At 41.6% G+C, this 21,410-nt stretch overlaps 1 protein-coding gene and 1 long non-coding RNA gene across 2 annotated transcripts in view; one reads left to right on the top strand and one right to left on the bottom strand.

The window, feature by feature from the left end:
- LOC141570682 (uncharacterized) overlaps window positions 1-21,410 on the bottom strand; it is a 41,198-nt gene that overhangs the window by 19,589 nt on the left and 199 nt on the right. The window contains exon 2 of the long non-coding RNA XR_012494988.2: window positions 14,567-14,686. This is a non-coding gene — a long non-coding RNA (uncharacterized LOC141570682). The remainder of the gene's footprint in view (window positions 1-14,566; window positions 14,687-21,410) is intronic.
- GPR150 (G protein-coupled receptor 150) lies at window positions 4,515-6,789 on the top strand. The gene has a single exon (XM_074328685.2). It carries the CDS (start codon window positions 4,927-4,929, stop codon window positions 6,211-6,213), a length of 1,287 nt encoding a protein of 428 aa, XP_074184786.1. The 5' UTR covers window positions 4,515-4,926; the 3' UTR covers window positions 6,214-6,789.

Here is a 21,410-nt window from a genome sequence, read left to right on the forward strand (position 1 = left end):
AAACCCTAAACATTAATTCGAAGAAAACATATGCACCCCAATGTTCATTGCAGTATTATTTACAATAGCCAAAATATGGAAGCAACGTAAGTGTCCATCAATACATGAATGGATAAAGAAGAGGTGCTACATATATACAATGGAATATTATTCTGCCACAAGAAAGAAGGAAATCTGCCATCTGCAACCACATCGATGGACCTAGAGGATATTATGCTAAGTGAAATAAGTCAGACAGAGAAAGACAAATACCATATGATTTCACTTATATGTGGAATCTAAAAAGCAAAATAAATGAACAAACAAAACAGAAACAAATTCACAGATACAGAGAACATTTTGATGGTTGCCAGATGGGAGGTGGGTTGAGGAATGGGTGAAAAAAAAGGATGGGATTAAGATGTGTAAATTGCCAGTTATAAAAAACAGTCATGGGGATGTATAGTGCATCATAGGGAATATAGTTAATAACATTGTAATATTCATGTATGGTGTCAGATGGGTACTAGATTTATTGGGGTGATCTCTTTGTAAGTTATATGAATGTCTAATCACTATGTTGTACAGTGTAAACTAATATAATATTGCATGTCAACTGTAATTGAAAAATTTTTTAAATTACGAAGAAAAACAACAACAAAAAACGATGAGGCTCATTATTGTTGGCACTATGGGGAAAAACACACATGCACTGCTTGTGCCCCTTGTCAAGGGCAAATCAGCACAATGTATTAAAATGCTTAAAAAATGCATGTGCTTTGCCCTAGCAATTCCAATTCTAGGGTTTTATCTTAAGCGAATAACTGGATGTATATGGAAGAATATACGTGAAGAGATGTTCTTCACAGAATTATTTGTAAAGTGAAAACTGAAAAACCTTTGTCCAAAAATAGAGGGTTATTTAAATCATTTTAACTCATTTCACATTAAATAGATAATTATATATCACATTTTTTTTTTATTGACTGACATGGAAATCTGTTCAAATATAATCTTATGTTGAAAAAAAGCAGGATACAAAATATCTTATATAATATGAACTGTTTTTGTATAGTCTGAAGAATATATAACCAAGTATTAACAATGGTTATCTCTGGGCGGTATGTTAAGTGGTATTTGTTGCTAATCTGAATTTTCTAATTTTTCTGCAATTAATATATACTATTTAAATAACAAAAGAAATATTTAGTTCTTAAAACATATGTGTCAAGCTTAAAACACCATCAGTATTGTGGCCAACTAGTTTTGTGTGCCCTGAAATTATTCACTGAGGACAAAGTATCACCTATGTAGTATTTATGCCCAAAAAGTCTAATCCAAATTTAATTATGTGGAAACAAATACAACTTTAGAGGCATTCTGCAAAACATGTGCCACGGACCCTTCAGGTCCATCAGTGTCATAAAAGGAGAAAGAAAAGCTACGAAATTATTCTAGATTAAAGGCCAACAGAGAAATATTACATGAAATGTATTAATTGATTGTTGATTGTGCCCAGAACGGTGGATGAAAATAAACCCATAGCAAAACATATCTTTTTGAAATTTGTCAAAGAAGAAGAATCAATAAGCTTCTAAAACAGAAAAATTAATGACCACATCCAAATAAATCAGGAATCAGAATGGCTTTAGGCTTCTCAACAAAAACACTTAGAAGCCAGAAGGCCACAGAGTAATGCCATCAAAATTCAGAAGGAAAATGTTTCCAATATGGAATTCTAAACCCAGCCACATCATCAGTTAATCACAAGGGTAAAATAAGAAATTTTCTGACATGCAAGTTCCTCAAATTTACCCTTTCTCAAGAAGCCACTGAAGGATGCTTTATACCCAAGCAAGGAAACAAACCAAGAAAGGAAGGAAGGGAGGGAGGAAGGAATGGATCGGAAAACAGGAGAACCAGCATGAGATAAGTGAAAAGAATCTGTAGGATGATGGTGAAGGGAGATGCCGGATGACAGCTGGCCTAGACGGCGATGTGTCCAGATTGAATCTACGTGGCTCAAGTAATAGACACAAGGAGGCTGTCACTGCTATGTCGTCAACCTTTGTACAATCTTTTTTACCTTGTGATATATTGGATGATGTGTACTACCAAAAGGGAAGAAACCAAGAAAAAAGGACCAGAGTTCCAAGAAACAGGGACTCCAGCCCAAGAGAAAGGCAGACCGTTTCAATAATGACAACAAACGGATGTTCTGAGACAATAGTTATACAGCAACCCAAACAGGAGGGAAATGGACAGAAACCAGCCCAAATAGAAAGAAAATGGAAGACTCTGGTAAGAAGGTTTCCAAAAAAAAAAATTTGGAATTGCTATATTATGTTAAGAAACTGACTTTATGGAAACTGTACTGAGTATAGGGAGAATTAGCTGCGGTAGCAATGAAAATTAAGAAAGGCAATTCACTTCAGGGAAAAAAAAATGACATTCATAATATATGACAACATTCAGCTGAGAATATTTTCATTTCATAATAAACACTGAATATACGTCTAACCCAAAATTACAGTATTACTGTATTAATAGTATGGGAAAGGAGAAACAATGAGGACAGAGGTGTGAGAGCTAAATTTTTTATCTAGTAAGAAGCTGTTAAATAATACCTAAAATCATTGAATCAGTAAACAGCATTATACAGTTACTATTTAGAATTATGGAATGAAGTAAATGCCAAAAAAAACAGCACCTAGAATCTAAATTGGTTCCCTCTCGAAGAGAACAGTCAGGATGGAGGTGGCTGGTTAGCTCAGCTGGTGAGAGCACAAGCTCTGAACAACAGGGTTGCTAGTTTGATCCCCACATGGGCCAGTGAGCTGTGCCCTCCACAACTAGATTGTAACTACTATGTGACTTGGAGCTGATGGGTCCTGGAAAAACACACTTAAAATAAAAGTTAAAATTTTATATATATATAAAAGAAATAGTCAGGATGTGTGGATAGGGAACCCTTTATGTTGTTATCATCCCTCTAGTTCTATTTTACTTTCAACACTACATGCATGTTTTTTATAAGAATTGTTTTTAATTAATGTTTTATCAGGTTTCAGTAAAGTTTATGAAATACAATTTCACGGGTAGTCATTTCGTTAAATGAGAGCATTTCAATAAATTTGAGACAAATTGTCGAATTATCTTGAGAAATATTAAACTGATATTGGCTAGGAGAATCACTGAACTATGGGTGTTGCTCAGAGAGACCTCCGTGGAAGAAGTGGATGGTATGTTACACAGAAAAAGTCCCTGGGCAAAACCCTCTGAAGGGAGAATGTAAAAATTAAACCAGGAGTTTGATTTCCCAAAGTTATCACACTACCTCTTTCTTAAAAGTTCCACCAAGACTGGCTATTCCAAAATGTCCTCAGCTTCCTGGGGCTCCTCTGGATGATACTGGCATACGTATGAAAGCCATTTTTTCTTACGTGATAGATTTAAGCTCAAGGCAAGAATGTTTGCTCCGAGTTATCTGAAATGCATCACATACCCATTAATCCATCAACTCAAAACATATTTACTGCTCCCTACCATGTGTCAGGCCCAGGACCAGGCAGTAGGGATACGAAGTTGAAAATGAAAAAAGATCTCTGGCCAAAGGACAACAACTTGGGAAATGGGGTTCCTCTGGCAACTCGAAGGACTGTCTGTCACTTGCACCCACCAAACCCTCCTGTCCCATGCAGCTTACATTATCAAATGTTTTCTCAGCCTGGGAATGTGAACCCCAATAGACGCCCAGACTGGGAAGTGCAGGAATTCTACTTTCAGGGTGACTAATGTGGAGGGTGTATAAAAGACAAATTGATACTTCCAACAGGAAAACTAAAATGTGTTTATGAGGCGGTAGGGCAAAAATAAAAGAGGCAGCATTTAATCTAAACCATTTCCTGTGACTTGGATTTCCTTTTAAGATTTTGGCCGCTTTATTATTTTCTTAGTCATCTTTTCTCCAGGCTTATTGGAGGCGCAGTCCCTTCCTAGCAACCTCCCATCTGCTGGAAAACGGATTCAAGAGAAGGAGAAGCTGTGATGACACATCATCCCTGGATGAAAATATTAGGGGGAAAGCAATACATGTACTATCCATGCATAACACCTATTAATGTCCTCTTCAGACTAATGAAATGAATTTTACATCACAAGAGAGCAGCTGTGTTGGCTGCTTCCACTAATGAGGAGTATTTGAAACTAATTGCAAGTAACTGCTATTCTTAATTGCCAGGCAATATCGACTTCAATCTAAGTAAATGGTCACGTTGTTGGCCAGAGGAAGACATGTCTTTATCAAAGTTTCATACATTGGGCTTTTCTTTGCTCAAAACACTGTTAGGTTTCTTGTGTCTTCTGTTTCTCCTGCTAGTGCAGATCCATTGCATTTCAAACCTTTTTTTTTTTTTTTTTAATCAAAACTAGTGTCTTTTTTTTTTTCCCCCCTGCTGGCAATCATGAAACCATTCTGAGATGTATAATCTCAGTCAGGAGCTTCGTCTTTTGTGTGTTGGCCCTGGGTTAACGTGAGCCTTTATAATTGACAGGAAAAACGACCTCTGTCTCCATGTGCCCTACGGGTCAATAGCGTACCGGCGAGGTTCCAGAGCTCAGTGGTCTGCAGCTCTGGGAGGGCAGTGTGGGTGCGCGCAGAGATTGCAAGGGGGGACGGGATTGGGAGGGGAGATGCGGAGAAGGTGGAGAATAAGAATCATGTGTGTTCCTCTAGTGTACATCCCCCACCTGAGTGACAGATGACGAGGACAACCTATACTAAGCGCAAATCTACCGGAATCCATCTCCCTTTCTGTGCATGTGCGGCTTCAACTAACTTTGGGAACTCGTGTAGACCCGGCATCACGCCCTACGCAGCTTCGCCTCCGCCTGGTTTCCCGCACCCTGCCTGCCCTCTTCGGTACCTCCTCTTCCTCCAGGCTAAGGATGGAGAATCCCTTCAGCCTCTCAACTCTGTCGACCGTGCCCAACCTCTCCGCACCCATCTCGCTGGGGAGGGGTATCAACCTGACTTCCGGACAGGGAGCCTCGGCCCTGGGGCCACCGCCGCTGCCACCCGGGCCGCTCAGCCGCCTGGTATTCCTGGGAGCCATCCTGGTAGTGGCCGTGGTCGGCAACGCTACGGTGCTGTGTCGCCTGTGCGGCGGCGGCGGACCCTGGACAGGTCCCAAGCGTCGCAAGATGGACTTCCTGCTGGTGCAACTGGCCCTGGCCGACCTGTACGCGTGCGGAGGCACCGCGTTTTCTCAGCTGGCCTGGGGGCTGCTGGGCGAGCCGCGTCTGGCCGCGGGGGACCAGGCGTGCCGCTTAGTGCGGCTGCTGCAGGCATCGGGCCAGGGCGCCTCCGCCCACCTCGTGCTGCTCATCGCCGTAGAGCGCCAGCGCGCCGTGCGCCGTCCGCAGGGCCCACCGCTGCCCGCGCGCGCCCTCGCCACCCTGGGCTGGCTGCTGGCGCTGCTGCTGGCGCTGCCCCCGGCCTTCGTGGTGCGCGGCGGAGCCCCGTCGCCGCCACCTGCAGTGTCCCCGGCCACCCGCGCCTGGCCCGGACAGCGTCGCTGCCGCGGCATCTTCGCGCCCCTGCCGCGCTGGCACCTGCAGGTCTACGCGCTCTTTGAGGCCGCCGCGGGATTCGCGGCTCCCGTCGCCGTCCTAGGCGTCGCTTGCAGCCGCCTGATCTGCGCCTGGCGGCAGAGCCCACCCCAGGCCCCAGCGGCTCCCGCGCCCAGATCGGCGAGTCCCGGCCGAGCCCCAGCGCACAGCGCGCTGCCCCGCGCCAAAGTGCAGAGCCTGAAGATGAGCCTGGTGCTGGCACTGCTGTTCGTGGGCTTCAAACTGCCCTACTTTGCTGTCAGGCTGACAGCCGCGTGGTCGTCCGCACCCGTGGGAGAGTGGGAGGCCGAGGACCTTGCGGTGGCGCTGCGCCTCGTGGGAGTGGCCAATAGCGCTCTCAATCCCTTCGTCTACCTCTTCTTCCAGGCGGGCGACTGCCAGCTCCGGCGGCGACTGCGGAGGCGCCTGGGCGCTCTCTGCGGCACACGGAGGGGAGTCGCGGAGGACGACGAGAGGGCCCAGGGCCACCAGGCTCTCCACCGCCACCGCTGGCCCCGACCTCACTATCACCACGCTCGGCGGGAGCAGCTAGAGGAAGGCTGCTTGCGCCCACCCCTCCCGCGCCTCCGGCCGCGGCCCTGCTCCTGCGAAAGCGCCTTCTAGGTGCTCCATGGCCAGAGACAGGTCCTCTGCCGCCGCTGCACAGCCTCCAAGGAGCACGAAGCTGGCCAGGGTCTATGTATATAACGACCGACAGGAGGGGTGTTCCAGAGAGTGACACTGAAGCTGTCACCTGAGACACTCTCCTGCTATATTTCTTTCTAATGTTTACATTCTCCTACATTCTTCCAATTTCTTTTCTTCCAGTTCCTCTCACACTTTCTCACTTGGAGACAGAGCAAGCCATTGGAAAATTGTAAAAACAATCAAAGTTACAGAGTTATTTTTGCAGTTCTCTTTCACGCTCCTGTAGTGTTCTGGATAGATCATTTGTTTTAGCTAAATTGCCAAGCTTTCATTATTTGTTGCGTTATTATCTGTTTTTACTTATCTTGAATTGTGTTTAAATCAAGTGTACCTTCGGGACCAGAGAATTTGCCTGCCTTTCCAGGAAGAAAATCCCCACGTTGCTCTCTCCCTGAGGAGGCTGTAAATTGTACTAGTGATACTGTCAGAAATGTAACCATGCTGTCACTTCAGAGCTACAGAGTGTTTGGAAAATAAAAACATTTCCCATGACACCATTAGTACTGTTGTTTTACATGGTAATGCGTCTTCTCAGAAGAAAATCAGTACAGGCTTTATTTCCAGTCTAGCTTCCATTTCAATAGAAGCTGGGCTTGTAGGAGGGAGACATAAAAGCTTCCCTTAGTCCCTTTAAAGTATGACCCTGTGCCCAGACCAGCCTCTACAGCTGGGATGTCATGCACAGTGGAGCCTCTCCGAAGTCTCCAGAGAACCAAAGTAGGGAATATGGGCTGTCCCAGATGGAGGAGCCTCACAGAGATTTGCAGCTACCAACGAAGCTGCAATCCCAGAATAATGCATGTACTTATAAGACTCCCTTTTAAAAAATGAAGGCAATGTCTATTGGTGTAGATTGCTGAGAACAAGGTCAAGGAGCAGATTTAATTGGTAACCTCCTCCTCTTAACTGTCCTTGGTTCTAAGCTAAGTGGCAGCACTTATGAACAAATATGTTTACCAGCATCTTTCAGCTAAGAATCTGCACGCTTTCTATTACGGTGTTTCCCGTTCGTGCACAAATGTAGGACTAAGATGCAGAAAGGAAACAATTGATAAAGTTGACTTGTACATCCGATGCTCTGTGGGGGCTTTCTTTGTTTTATTCACTGATAAATTCCAAAATTTTAAAAAATACTTGACACATAGAGGCACTCAGCACATATTTGTTAAATAATTCATCATATGAGTCAGGCACACACAAAATGGATAAAAGATTTCTTTTACAAAAAGATTTCTTTTACATAAAAGATTTCTTTAACAAAAAGAAATCTTCATTAGGCTTGGCTTACCTTCCTCCAAAATTCTGTCAAAAAATGTTACAGAGTTATAGGTTTTCCTTCCTCTCTTTAATCCTCCCTATCCTGGTGAGGACGCTGCGGTGTGTAATATACCAAAAATAAGTCAGCCAAAGACAGAAGAACACAGCTGTCTTCATGAACCCAAGTCGGGGTTATAGCATTATTTTTATTCATTAATAAACATTTCATTACCTGCTTGTTTAGAGATGCTAAGATGAGTAAGACACATCTTTCCCTCAAAGAGCTTATAATCAATCATATGTAGGGGACAAGCTGACAATTATAGCACAGTGTCATATGTGCTTTCATAGGGGTTCCACTCTGGGTGCCGGGGCACTAAAGAACATCTGACCACCACGGAGGACTAAGGGAAGGCAGGAGAGAATTAGGGAAGGTTCACCAAAAGAAGCTGAGTCTTGATGGCTGAGCTGGCATCATCAGGTAGGCAAGTGTGTTCTAGAAAATGGGAATACCACTTGTAAAACATAGGGGAGAAAGAACATAGTAAGGACAAGGAATGAAAATAGTTTAAATATCTACCATTAGGCTGCCGATGGGGCCCGACCTGATGAGAGATGTGGCTGGAGAAAGATAGCCTGGACCCAGTGAAGAAAGGTCTGCATGCCATGCCAAGAAAGCAAAAGTAGCCTTTGACAGATACAATCAAAGTTGTAATATGATCAGATTTGAATGGTCATTCCAGTGATGGTATGAAGAATCAACTAATTGGGGTGGGGAGAGGCCTAGAGGTAGAGCTCAAGGCAGAAGCCCAGAGAGACCTCAAAATATGACCTGTAACATTGTATCACTTGTGCCTTCACTGAGATAATAAATTTAAGCCAGTTGAGTTGGATTTTCTGATTTAGCTGGATTAAATTTATTATCTCGCATAACAAGAAGTCCAGTGGTAGGGCTGCTCTAGGGTTGATTAATTGAATAGCTTCATCACCTCATAATCAAGGACCTAGATCCTTTTTATCTGTCTTTCCTGAGCTGGTGCATTTGACATTAAGCTCAGTTCCCCTTGAGATCACAGAATGGCTGCTGCAGTTCCAGGCATCACATTCAAACATGACAATGTTCAGAAGAAGATTTTCTCTTTTCTTCACTTCTTATAAGAATGAAGAAACGTTTCTCAGAAGTCCTGAGCAGACTCTCCCACATGGCTCAGTCATATCTAGACCTATCATTAAAAGGGAAATAGGGCCACCCTGATTGGCTTGGACTGGGAACTGAAGATATGAGTTGCATAGGGGAGGGATGAAAAAAATGAGACTTTCATGTTTTCTTTTAGGAAAGAAAGAAGAGGAAGTGCTTGTTGGAAGGGCAAGACTAAACTTTTATACAATGGCAAAATTGTTAAAGAGAATGATTTTTACAATATATTAGAGGTTTTCAGCTGACTGCCCACCAGGAATTATAAGAAATCTCCATCTGGGTCAAGAATATAGAACGCAAATTCAAGTAGTTAATTTGAAATGCAATTAAACTGCATTTTACATAGATTTTGTGGACGATTTGGTTAAGCCCAATTTATACTGAAATGCTTCTCTTCTACACTAAGAAATTTCTCTAATTTTAACTAAATATGAAACTTGAAGGTCACTCTACATGACTTGGTTCCCATTCTGACAGCATTTATCTGAAAATTTAAAAATTTGAAGCATCCCCTCAGAATGGTCAGCATTGATCCCGGGAATCAGCATTGCTATAGAAAACCCAGAGACTCAGTTCTGTCCCAATCAAGAAGACCCCCAAAGGTTAGTCAAAATTTAGACGCTTGCTACAGTAGGACATACTATTCAAATTTCACAGCAAGGTAAATGAGCAGTTGACCCTGAACTTGATCTCTTTTCTAGGTATCACCCAGATAAGATATGATTAGAGGAAAAACCAGACCACATACTTGAATTTTTGAGGAATCTAATAATATCCATTCACCCACTGTGCATTCCCCTTGGAGTTAGATTTTAACGAAGCTGCTGCACACAGGCCTGGACTTCAGGACTCTGGGGGGGGGGGCACTATTCATCTAGACGACAATGTAAATGTCACCACCAGAACTGAGCAATGTGGTGGTCCCGATTTTCATCAGAACTTTAAATATTGAATATAAAGAATTCTATATCTTTAAAAAAAGAACTAGTCACGCAGCAACAAACAGCTAAAATAAGTAATCATGACCTATTACATAATCTGAAGCAAAAAGTATGTAGAAAACAACAGGAGTGTAATTAAAACCACAACTAGTAACTAGCTATACATCATTTACTAAAAATACAATAGTCTCATCTGTGGACAAGGAGATAAGATTTCAAAGATTTGTTTTTCTAAGCCATTTCCTAGGAAACATGAAAGAAAGAAAATTTGAGGAGTTTCCCTTCCATTCCTAAAATGTTCTGACTTGATCGGAGGGGAAATATTATAATAAAAATGAATAGTTTAATTAAATTAAATAGATGTTCTGCCAAGATGGGAAGCAGCGCTAATATAGTGCAAAGAACAGAGTCTTTACAGCCTAAAGACCTAGAGTTGAATTTCATCTCTACTACTTAGTAGTTGTGTGACTTTAGGCTATTTGCTTAATCTTTTAAAGCCTTGGTTTTCTCATCAATAAAATGGGGTTTATGCTATCTACTTCATAGTATTAATGTATGCAAAATATTTGATTGGTAGGGATGGGGAAGTCCTGTCAGTTTGTCTCTTCAGATTCACCCTTGTACTCAGTATATGAGTTATTTCTAACACTGGCCTGTGAGGGATACAATCCAGTTGAGCAGTATTACATAAAGGGAAGCAAGAGATCTTGGGAAATCTGTAGGAGATTAACACAACAATGGTGGTACACAGTAATAGAAAAGTTGGGCCTTACAGAAGGTATAGTGCCCATGATATTGTTAATTGCCTTCCTAGCATCTATTTCCCCTTTTCTAACAGTTCTCAGATTCTTATTAGGTATGTCTGCTTCTTCTGAATAGTCTAGTGCTTTGAGGGAAGCTGACCCCTCTCCTACTCTAAGACTAGGCCTTGATTAGTCTAAGGACATCAAAGTAATTCCGTCTGCCTTATCTCCATGTCCTGCTCAGGACTGCTCATGTGATTCAGTTAAGTCCAATGAGATGTGAAGGGGCTGGTTGTTGGTGCATCTAGGAAGGAAGCCTTAAGTTTTCTGAGAGAGCCATAGGAGCCAACATGCTCTGTCCCTCTCCCCGTCTGAAGGTAAATGAGGGACCACGTAGTGCTGCTGGCTGGGGGCAGCCCACCTCTGACCAAAAGGGGCACCAGCCATAAAATGAGACAAACACTGTGGATATGGCCAAGCGGAGAGATGAGAAGAACTTAGGTCCTAATGACCTCACTGAGCTGTCAGGTCAAACAACACTGAGGCCCGCCTATTGGGTGACCTGTTAAACAAGCCAATACATTTTCTTATCGCTTAGGGTAATTAAGCTAGATTTTGTTATTTGTAGCAAATAACAAAATAGCAGCATTTGTAGCAGCAAGCAGCCTCTAACTGAAAAATTTTTGCCAGAAAAAGAGTCTCATTTAGCTCACTGCATGCTCTTTATCAATGAAATAGAAACATTCTAAGCGTACTTTTATTTAGTTCATCAGCCAATATGTATTGAGGAAATGTACTGGACACTGTATAGGGCATAGTGGGGCAAATGGGAGAAAATCAAAGATGTATTTATTGTATTGTAAACATCTGTATTCTACGAAGAGCTATATGTTTTATGGTAAGGACTTGGTTGAGAAACCTCAACCTACAACTAGTGTCATAAGACATTATTTGCAAATTCTTACCATTGGTAGTTTTACTGATTCATTCATTCATTCATTCATTCATTTGATGTTTATTTAAGATCTACCATATGCAAAGTACTACATGAACTTTATCATCTACATAGATACATTTATCACTTATCACACACATACATTCCATTTAAAATTTGGCTTTGGAGTGGGAACTTAGGATCAACTATTACTGTATTTTCTATGGCCAGATCGGGAAGTAACAGCCATAAAATGAGCTGAACCAGATTACTATATAATGATGAGATTTCACCCCAACCTGAAATGAGAGAAATCCAAGAGTAAGGTCAAGCTCAGGGGATAGAGTGAGGGCCCCAACCTTAACCCCTGGAGATTCAAGAGAGCCAATGGTATAGTTTAGTCAGCAGGCAGGAGAAAACCAATGCCCCAGTTCAGCAGTCTGACAGGAAGAGTGCCTCTCCTTTCCTCCACCTTTTTGTTCCATTCAGGCCTTCATATTGGGCCATGGCTTTACTCAGTCTCCCAATTCAAATGCTAATCTCTCCCATAAATACCCTCACATTCATACCTGAAAATAACAACCAAATATCTGGGCACCTTGTGGCCCACTCAAGTTAACACATAAAATTAACCATCATGAAAAACTCTGAGGTCTCCTTGTAACTTCACCCCTAATAGTAAGTGTCAACATGCTCACAAATTTGTGTTTATTGCTCTTCCTGAAAGTGCTGTAAGTGATATATCATTTCATTTTATTCAGAAGGATATAGATGATTGATAATTTAGCCTGTGTCATCCATAAGGTTATACTAAGAGACAGGATTTGAGTACTGGACATTCAAGAGTCAGTATGCAGGCCGCCACCTTCATGCCTCTGGCCAAGGAAATCATGCAGTTAAGAGCAGTAGAACTGCTCCACTATAAATGATACAGCAGACATTTCTTCAGCTAGCTGGATGGAGTTTTCAAAGCATATTTGGATTTTAAAAAAAGATTTTATTCTTCACTAGGCATTTATCATTATTGTAAAATGTAGCTGCTAAGAGCCTGCCTTAGGCCCACATGTCCCAGAGTATACTTTGTGAAGCAGCAGATGCTTCCATGTTAATACATTATAAATGAAAAATGAGATTCATAGTCGAAAGTTTGGGACAATAGGTTAAATAGGTTTCTCTCTGTTTTTACTTTTTATTATAAAATATACAGAAAAGTTGAAGAATAATACAAACAAACACCCACATATTCACTACTGAGAATCAACAGCTGTTAATATTTTATAATGTTAACATTGTTAAATGTGTGTGTGTTGATGGTGGTTTTGTTGTTGCTGTTTTTAATAACTTGAAAATTAGTTGCAGACATCATATCATTATACTTCCCCTCTGAAAACTTGAGCACACCTCCCCTAACACATGCTTGCATAAAAAGCGTTACCACAAAAGCATTACCACATTTAAGAACATTCACATTAATTCCCTAATATCACCTAATACTTAGCCCATATTCAAATTTTCTCTTTTGTCCTTAACATAACGCGAACAGATTTTTTTTCCTTCGAACCAAAATCTAATTACAGTCTACACACTGCATTTGATTGTTATGTCTTTTTAGTCTCTTTAATTCTAAAGCAGCCTCCCTGACCTGTTTAAAAAATAAATTGTATTTTTGAAGAGACAACCTTGCAGTTGTCTTGTAAAGTATCCCACATTCTGAGTATTTCCTCATGGTATCTTCTAATTTATTCCTCTCCTCCCAACCAGGTTTCTTTACAGTAGTACCTCTCAGAGCCTTCAATATGTTAATATGCAAAATGACTCTCCAAGTAAATACCTTTTAGGAGCCTCTATCCTATTTACAATATCCCTTTCTTTGGGAATTGTCCCCATCTCCAAAACACACACACACACACACACACACACACACACACACACGCCTCTAGCAGTCACATATGGACTTTGTGACTCCACCTTCGGGTCTAGCCCATTAGAAATATCTCCTTGAAGACTAGATATGATAAGTAGTTACAGAAATTTGCACAGATTTAAAGGAGGGGAAGAGTAGGAAAACCAGGGTAAAATACTCAGTGTTTTTAGGTGAGTTTGAAAGTGATATAGTTATTGTGGTTATAGATGCTAATACCTACACCTTGTGGGAACAGGCAAGAGAACTGTGATGAATTAGTGCCCTAGAAAAGACACAAACCAACTAAAGTATGTTTACATGCTAAAGTAAAAACAGGCTGGACGACACCAGAGCAAGTACAGGTCTGGCTTAGGTGTTGGGCTGACGGAAGATTATCTCCTATTGGTATCATCCAACTAAAGGTAAGTCTTTTTTTTCATAGTGCATTATTTGTACAGACCCAGAAAAAAAACAGTCTGGGCTAGAGAACAAGAAGAAAGTAAAAGGAAGCAAGGAAGGCACTCAGTTTTGGCACACAGTGCACGTGACAGAGAAAGAAAGAGCTCAACGGAAGGAGCAAGTTACACTGTAAGAAGGAGCTGAGCCTTCCTAGAAAGAAGAGAGCACAGCAGAGGGGACTGAAGCTCTGAAGGCATAGTCCACCATGCAAAGCCCAGAACATTCCAGACCTGAAGAAACGCAATGTCGTGAAAAGCATGTGGCAGAGGTATTCTTGCTCCCCAGGACCGGAGGAAACCAGATGCAGAAGCGTCAACAGCAAAGTCAGAAATATGCACATTTGATACCCAAGGTGGCATGAAGGTGCAAAACACTGCAGAATCAACCCGGCAAACAAGCTGCATGAACTTAATCAATCCCATAACAAGAGGGGCTGAAGTCGGCCATTGTGTTCAAGACTTCAAATGCTGCTCACAACAGATGTGGAGACCTTGACACCATATGAATCCCGCTCTCAATGCAACACACCCATGTCAGGAAAACCAGGCACAATGACGTGTGAAAAGGGGACACATATTCCTTACCCCATGGTTTTCAGGTGAAAGGGTTTCAAGCAGACTACCACTCCAGGACTGTCTCCCCTGCTGGGGTTCCAGAGGCCCAGTTAAACACAAAACCAACAACCAAAACTCCAAAACAAACCTTTTCCATACCTGTATTCCAAACCAATGTCTGGGGAGAAACTGAGTTTTCAGAGATAAAATCTTCTTGCAAGTTAAAGCCCAAAGACAACAAAATCCAAAGAATTGAAGTTCAAAAATCAAAATTTCTTACCCTTGTACGACATAAATGAAAGTCCTTGATTGCTGACTCAGTGGCGTCTCTGCTGGAGGGGTCCAGACGCTTGGGGGAGCAGTGGATCCTTTAGCAGTGGCAGCTGCAGCCGGTCTCTCCCTGAAAGAGATCACTCCTTTAGGACCTCTGAGGTCCAGTTTGTTCAATTCCCTTTTTATGACAAGCCTCATTCTTTGAAAGAGTTCAAAGTGTTAACAGGAAGCAGAACATTATCGCAGCACTGGCCCATCAATTACCAACTGAAGTTAGGAAACAAACTACTCCCTGTCCCTAGAGCAATGGCCAGACAAAATTGTATTTGGTGTTGCCAAAGATTCTAGTATAGAGTTAGGATCTGAAAAGAAGGCAAGATCTTGGTCTCAGCATCCCCAAGGAGCTGCCATTTGTCAATGAAGGTAGTCGAAATCTACAGCCTATGAAGGTAAATTCAACTGGGAGAAATCTTTTCATAAAATGTTAATTTGGGCATCACGTTAAAAAAAATCTGGAGACGGGGAGAAGATTCGCCTATGCATTTATCTGAGACAGAGGCAATCGAATTATTCTTGCCTTCTTGCAAGTTTAGAAGTTTGCAAAGGTGGAAGACCCAGTCTCTAGGTGTCATTTTCTTCTTAGACTAAAAACATCCCTTCATCGCCATTTCTACTCCAAGCCCTCCCACGAAGTGAGAAGGGCCTCTACCTCACGCTGTGGAGCTCTCTTGAGCATGTGTTTCCATTGACTATGGCTAAGCAGTCTACCCCTAGGTACGATTTCTCCAGCGCCATCTTGACTCCCTGAGATGGTGTGGAGTGGCTTGAAGGATGTTCCATACTACGTGAATCCAAGGCTAGTCCCTCTGTGCTTCCCTCTCTGAACCAGAAAGCGAAATGGAGTTTGGAGCAGCCCAGGCACTGCTGTCTACCCAGACCTGTCACAGACAACTTCCAGCTCATAGTCATCTGTGCCCTGTAGCACACACAGAGCTTGGCCACCTTGCAATTTAAATGCAGCCGAGGATAAATCCAAGTCTCAGTGTGATGGGGGCAGGGGAGGGAGAGGGGAAGAGGTTGTCTTTAAAAATAAAAAAAAAGAATATAAAGTAATAAATTTAAAATTAGGTGTGAAAGTGAATATTTATTTAGAGTTGGCAAATAACTACAAAAAATAAATATTTTAAAAACTTACATAATAATAAACATTCATTAATTGCCATTCAATCATTACTTTGCAACACTTTTCACCTAGTTTTTTTCTGCCTACTCTTTAGTCATCCTTTCATCTGATAACAACTTGATGATAATATTTTATATAAAGAGAATAGAAAGATAATTCAATCTTTCCTATAGTATAATCATTTTTTAATTGGCAAGAACTATAAAAAACTGTTTGTAGTACTAATACAGGTTTGTATGCTTATAGACTAAGGAATTTTGATAAATTCTCTTCCATATGATTCCCATCAAGAAAGACATAGGGTAGAGTTATAGTTTACGTGTGGTATTACTGAGCATATCTCATGTGTACTGTGTGTCAACAAAAACAGAATCGTGTGCTTACAATTTACCAAAAGTCTGCTGATAGAATTTCCCACACAGTGGTTTCTGGCTCCATCTGTTCAAATTTGTTTCTCCTCCGGGGTTCCCACACTTCTTGTGCCAGCACCGTGGCACATGCTCACATTTTGATAGAACCCTGGCCCTCACCTGCATGTGGGCATGGAGATCATCACAGCGGGCATTGGGAGAATTCTGGGACGCCATTTCCACACTGTGACACCCAGGAAAAACTTAACTACCCATAATTAGTGGCAAACCACATCAATATATCCCAATAAGCCTAAACTAAGTGTATTTCCAACTCAACTGCCCCATAGCCAAATCCCCCGAACGCCTGTGTGATGGAAGAAAAAGAGACAACAGCCTTAATCCATTGAAGTTAAATCTTCTTACTTATGCACACTTTACAAAAAACGTATGACCATTATTATGCCTTCCCCTCTTCTCTTTCCTTCCTGAACAATTCAGTTTTCAAGCCAGTGGGTGGGACAGTGCAGGGTAGATACCCATGCTGGCTGGGGGAGGGGGCACCACATGAGTGGGAAAGACAGCTAGTGGTGGTGTAATGAGACCCACTGGAGACAAGTGAGAAGGGACCAGAGGGGCAGCCCTGCAGGGGCTCACAACCCAATCTCTGTGATGTTCCTGCCAAAGATGCACAACCTGAAAGTAATCATGTGGAAACGTCAGATGAACCTCAGCGGATGAACATTAGACAACATACATGGCCTAGAATCTTAAAAAACAAATCAATGTGTTGAATGTTAAGGAAAGACTTAGGAATTGTTCCAGACAAGGAAGCTCAAGAGACATGACAACTAAATGCAACTTGATTCTGAGGTGGATTTGAGGACGAGGTGGTAGAAATGTGTCAGTGTTAACTTCCTGATTTTGGTGGTTGTATTGTGTTGTGTAAACAAATGTCCTTATTCACAGGAAATACACACTAAAGCGTTAGGGGCAGGGAGCGCATCAGACTGGCAACAAACTCAAATGGTTGTTCAGGGATAGAGTTCTCTGTACTATTTTTCTGTAATTTTGTGTGTTTTCAAATTACATTACAAGGATAAAAAAGATGACCACGTGAATACATTACTAAGGTCCTTCAGGACCTTGGAAAGGGCCCATGCACGTGAGGGGACTTAAAGCTTCAGTTTAATGAACTTCACTACCTCTAATTTCAGCAAATATTATTCTACCCAGTACTGTCTGAAAGGCCAACGTACCAAAAGACATTGTTCCTGTAATTCAGTCCTTGCCTTAGCTACACCTGCTTCCCAAAGGTTTTTGTGGCCTCCCTACCTCTGCTGAAACCCAATGTAGTAGAACGAATATGTTCTGAACGTTGGTCCAGGTCAAGGAGCAGCTGTCTGCCCCGTGAGGCCCACATCACCTAAGTGCCTCTAGGCTGTGTCTTTGCGGGCCTCACACACCTCTGTGCATATTTGCTAAGCCTGGCTTGGTATTAATACCAGAGTTTTTGCTTGGGCCTCAGTACAGATTACTTGGTGTTCACTGACCACACTCCCCAATCAATCTCCACTTATGGCCAGTGTGTATCATTTGCTTAACGCCCAAGACCTGGAGTTCTATCTGGAAGATAAAAATCAGGAGTGAGCAAGAAATCTTAAAATTTACAATTAAAATCTCCAATCTTTACTCCCACCCTCGCCTTTTTTTTTTTTTTTTTTTTTTTTTGGATGGATACTCTGCTCAGCCTCTTCCTTTTCCTTTCATCTGTGTGCCTGCAGAGAGGATACAATCTGGTCCATCCTCTCAAGACGACAGCTCTAAAGGTAGCAGTGGGGATAGATACATTTAATTCAGAAGACTGTTAGCAAGCTCATTTGGCTGCACATTTAAGCCACTCCAATCTAGATTTTTATTATTAAATAAAGTTTATATTGTGATCGCTTCCTGTTTGGTTCCAAACTCAGGCAGGAAGGAAAGGTGTTATTTATTGGGCCCTCTCAAAGTCCAACACAAATAAAAGATGATGGCACCTTCCAGAGTGGTGACAACATATAAATAAGAAGCAGAGACATTTGAAATACATTTGAGAAAGTAAAATTGATATGCCTCAGTGCTGGATTAGACATGGGGGGATATCATGGGGGTTCCTAAGACCACATAATGCCTGGGGGTTCACTGGGACTCATAGAACTTATAATAGAGTTCTTCTGATGCTAAGATGATTACAGCGATGTTGTAAAGCTACACAGCTGGATCATATGGAAAAAGGACATAGGTGGAATATGGAAGAATCCATGTGAAGGCTTCCTATCCTCTCGCCCTCTCAGGAGGGGTCACATAGAGCTCAGTCTTACTCCAGCAATAAACATGTGAGCAATGTTTCCACCCAAGGAAGCCTATTAGAGACTCAGCACCTAAGGTTTTTATTGAGGTGTGGCTACCTGGTCACCTCTGCCTAGTATGTACCCAAATCACCTCTGCCTAGCATGTTCCAGACTCCCAGAAGAAAAGCAGGCTGTGGTCACATAAGGCATATTGTTTGTACAAACAATACATTCACCCCTATTATTTAGGGGAAGTCTTTTTTCAGTGTAGGGAAGTGTTTACTAGCCAGTTCCCAGATGCCAGCCAAGGGCCAACCTTGCAAGCAGAGCTTTTTAAGGATAACAATCTCAGGTCAGCTATGTTAAGTCTTTTCTGCACAGGAAGAGTGAGGAAAAGGGAGATGTAAGTATGACATCCAGGTTTCCACCTTAAGCATGTATATGTCACTTATGGAGATGGAGGAGACAAAGGAAGTATAGGTTTAGGGGAGAAAATTATTCCAGTTTTGACTACATAGAATTAGAGATAGCTATGTATGAGATATCCAGTTAAATATACTGTGCTGCAATCATAAACTTTAAAATTTCAGTGGCTTAACACAACAAAAGTTTATTTCTCACTTAAGTCACATGTCTTTTATGGCTTGGTGGAAGTCATGGTGTTGAGGGAGGGGGTGTGTGGTCTGTTCCACACAGTCACTCAGGGACCAAGGTTAGTGCAGGCTCCACCATCTAGAATATCAACTGTGACAGAAAAAGAGATGACTGGAGAGGTCTCATACCCGCTCTTCTATGCTTCAGTCTAGGAATGAAACACTGCATTTTCACCCACAGCCCATTAGCCAAAACGAGTAACATGGCCTCAACCAACTGTAGGTGGGGCGGGGAAATGTGGGATAGTGATGGGATGTTTGGTAAACACCACTGTTTCTGCCACAATATCCAGGTAAGAATATCAGGTAGGTAGCCCAAACAAATGAATGTTGTGGAGACTCACTAGGAGTCATAAGCAAATAGGTAGTATTTAAAACCACCCTCAGTTTCTCATGATCTGAACCCCAATGGCCTAAGAAGGACAATGGTGTCACCCTTTCTGGTTTGAAGAAATAGGAAATCCTATTTTGTGGATATTCTTCAAACCTCCCCACAGTGAAACTTGTAACACACGGATGTTTTCACTAGCTCACAAGACAAGACTTTGGCTTAGGATTGAAGGCAGTTTTTGAACCTCTCTGAAAGGAAGGACTTGGTCCCAGAAAGCCTGCCTAGAAACATCCTATGCTCAGAGCAGAGGAGCAGGGATCACCAAGGTGAGAAGGGACATTTGAAACTATACATACTGAAGGGCAAGATCAGAGAGGAAAAGCTAGTGTTTTCAGCGGTAGGTAACAAAACTCACGCCAGAGCTACCACTAGGTGTCACTAGTAGGAAATGAAAGGATGAAAGGAGGAAGCAAGTGCCCCCAATGGTCTAGCAGGTACAACTTTGTGGGAGCTGTGCCCACACTGGCTGGAACTGTGGTGTTGCAAAAAAAAAAAAAGAAGTAAAATGAGGGTAGGAATCATGAATTTTTTTCTGAACCAAAATGACTTTCAAATGCACTTTATGTGTTCCTGCTTTTAACTCAGGTGCATGCCTGTGCCTGGTGCTTTTGTGTGTCTCAGAAGTGGAGAAAGGTAGTTTATTCTGCCTCCCATCACAGCATTCCAAACATTTTATACCTTTACATGACTAACCACATCAATACTTTAGATGGAGATAAAAAGAACGTTACCATTTCTCTTTCTTCTTGTTTATATATGTGTGCATATCTACTGAGGTCTTCAGTTTTTTTCAAAATCAGATTTAAGGTCTGTGGATCTAAGATATGTCTTATTTTAATGCCTAGTTTATGCCAAAGCAAAAAATAAGAACTTTTCATTGAAATGGCAAACCTTATTTAGTCCTTTAATGACACAAACTAAGAACTGCTAACATCCTCCATGTGCCAATAAAATAATTTGGGATTGTGAACAGATAATGTGAATTACAAATCCAAATATGTATTATTACTTTGGCAAAGCGATTCTTCAAAACTAGATGATTAATTTGTGTTTGGATCAAAAGGGAAATTATCCCATAAAATATGATTATCACCCTAAAACTATTCTAAACAAAAAATAAATCAGAAGAAACTGGCATTGGAGGCAAATCCACTATTCTGGGCTTCTCAATCTTTTACATGTTTTGGCTCATAGAAAAAATGGCATCCTAGGGTAAATGGACAAGGTTCCTGGGTTTCAGCTGCCCCAGGCCCAACAGGCCACTCAAGGATATGAGATCAGTAGGTCAGGATATTAAATATACGTTGTATTTTTCAACCTTGAAATCACACTGGAATTACTTGGAAAGTTACAAAAAAATCTCTCCACCCCCACACCTACCCAAGATTTTTACTTCATCCGTCTGGACATCAGGACTTTTTAATACCCTCAGGTGACTCTAAGGCATAGCCAGAGTTAAGAACCACTGCATCAGAAGACAGTCAAGGAAATTTAAAAAAAGAAAAGAAAGTCTATCAGACTCATCTATTAATAGCTTCCCGTTTTGAACACAAGTATGAGGCTTTCTTTCTTTCTTTTTTTTGGTTAAATTTAGGGAAGTATAAGAGAAAAAACAAAAGTTTGCAAAATTCAAAATATGAAAGTGAAAATCCTTCATCACTAGCCCAAGCAACTACTGTTTTTTTAAGAAAAAGATTATTCACATACCTTTATATTTGTATCTTGAGAAGTAATTTTTTACACTAAAGAGAGCACACACTACACATATTCTATAGAGACAAGTAATTCACATGTCTGTGCTGTACTTCATGTAACCCTTCCCCTGTTGATCACTAGCTATTCTCATTCTTTCTTGCAATAAACATCTTTATACGCAGATTACATGCATTGTGAGCAACTTTTGCAATTTTTATAAGGTAAATTCTTAGAAGTGAGACCGCTTGG

This window comes from Rhinolophus sinicus, chromosome 3 (assembly GCF_057876585.1).
Source record: "Rhinolophus sinicus isolate RSI-liver-muscle chromosome 3, RSI-T2T, whole genome shotgun sequence".
In the NCBI taxonomy this organism is placed as follows: Eukaryota; Metazoa; Chordata; class Mammalia; order Chiroptera; family Rhinolophidae; genus Rhinolophus; species Rhinolophus sinicus.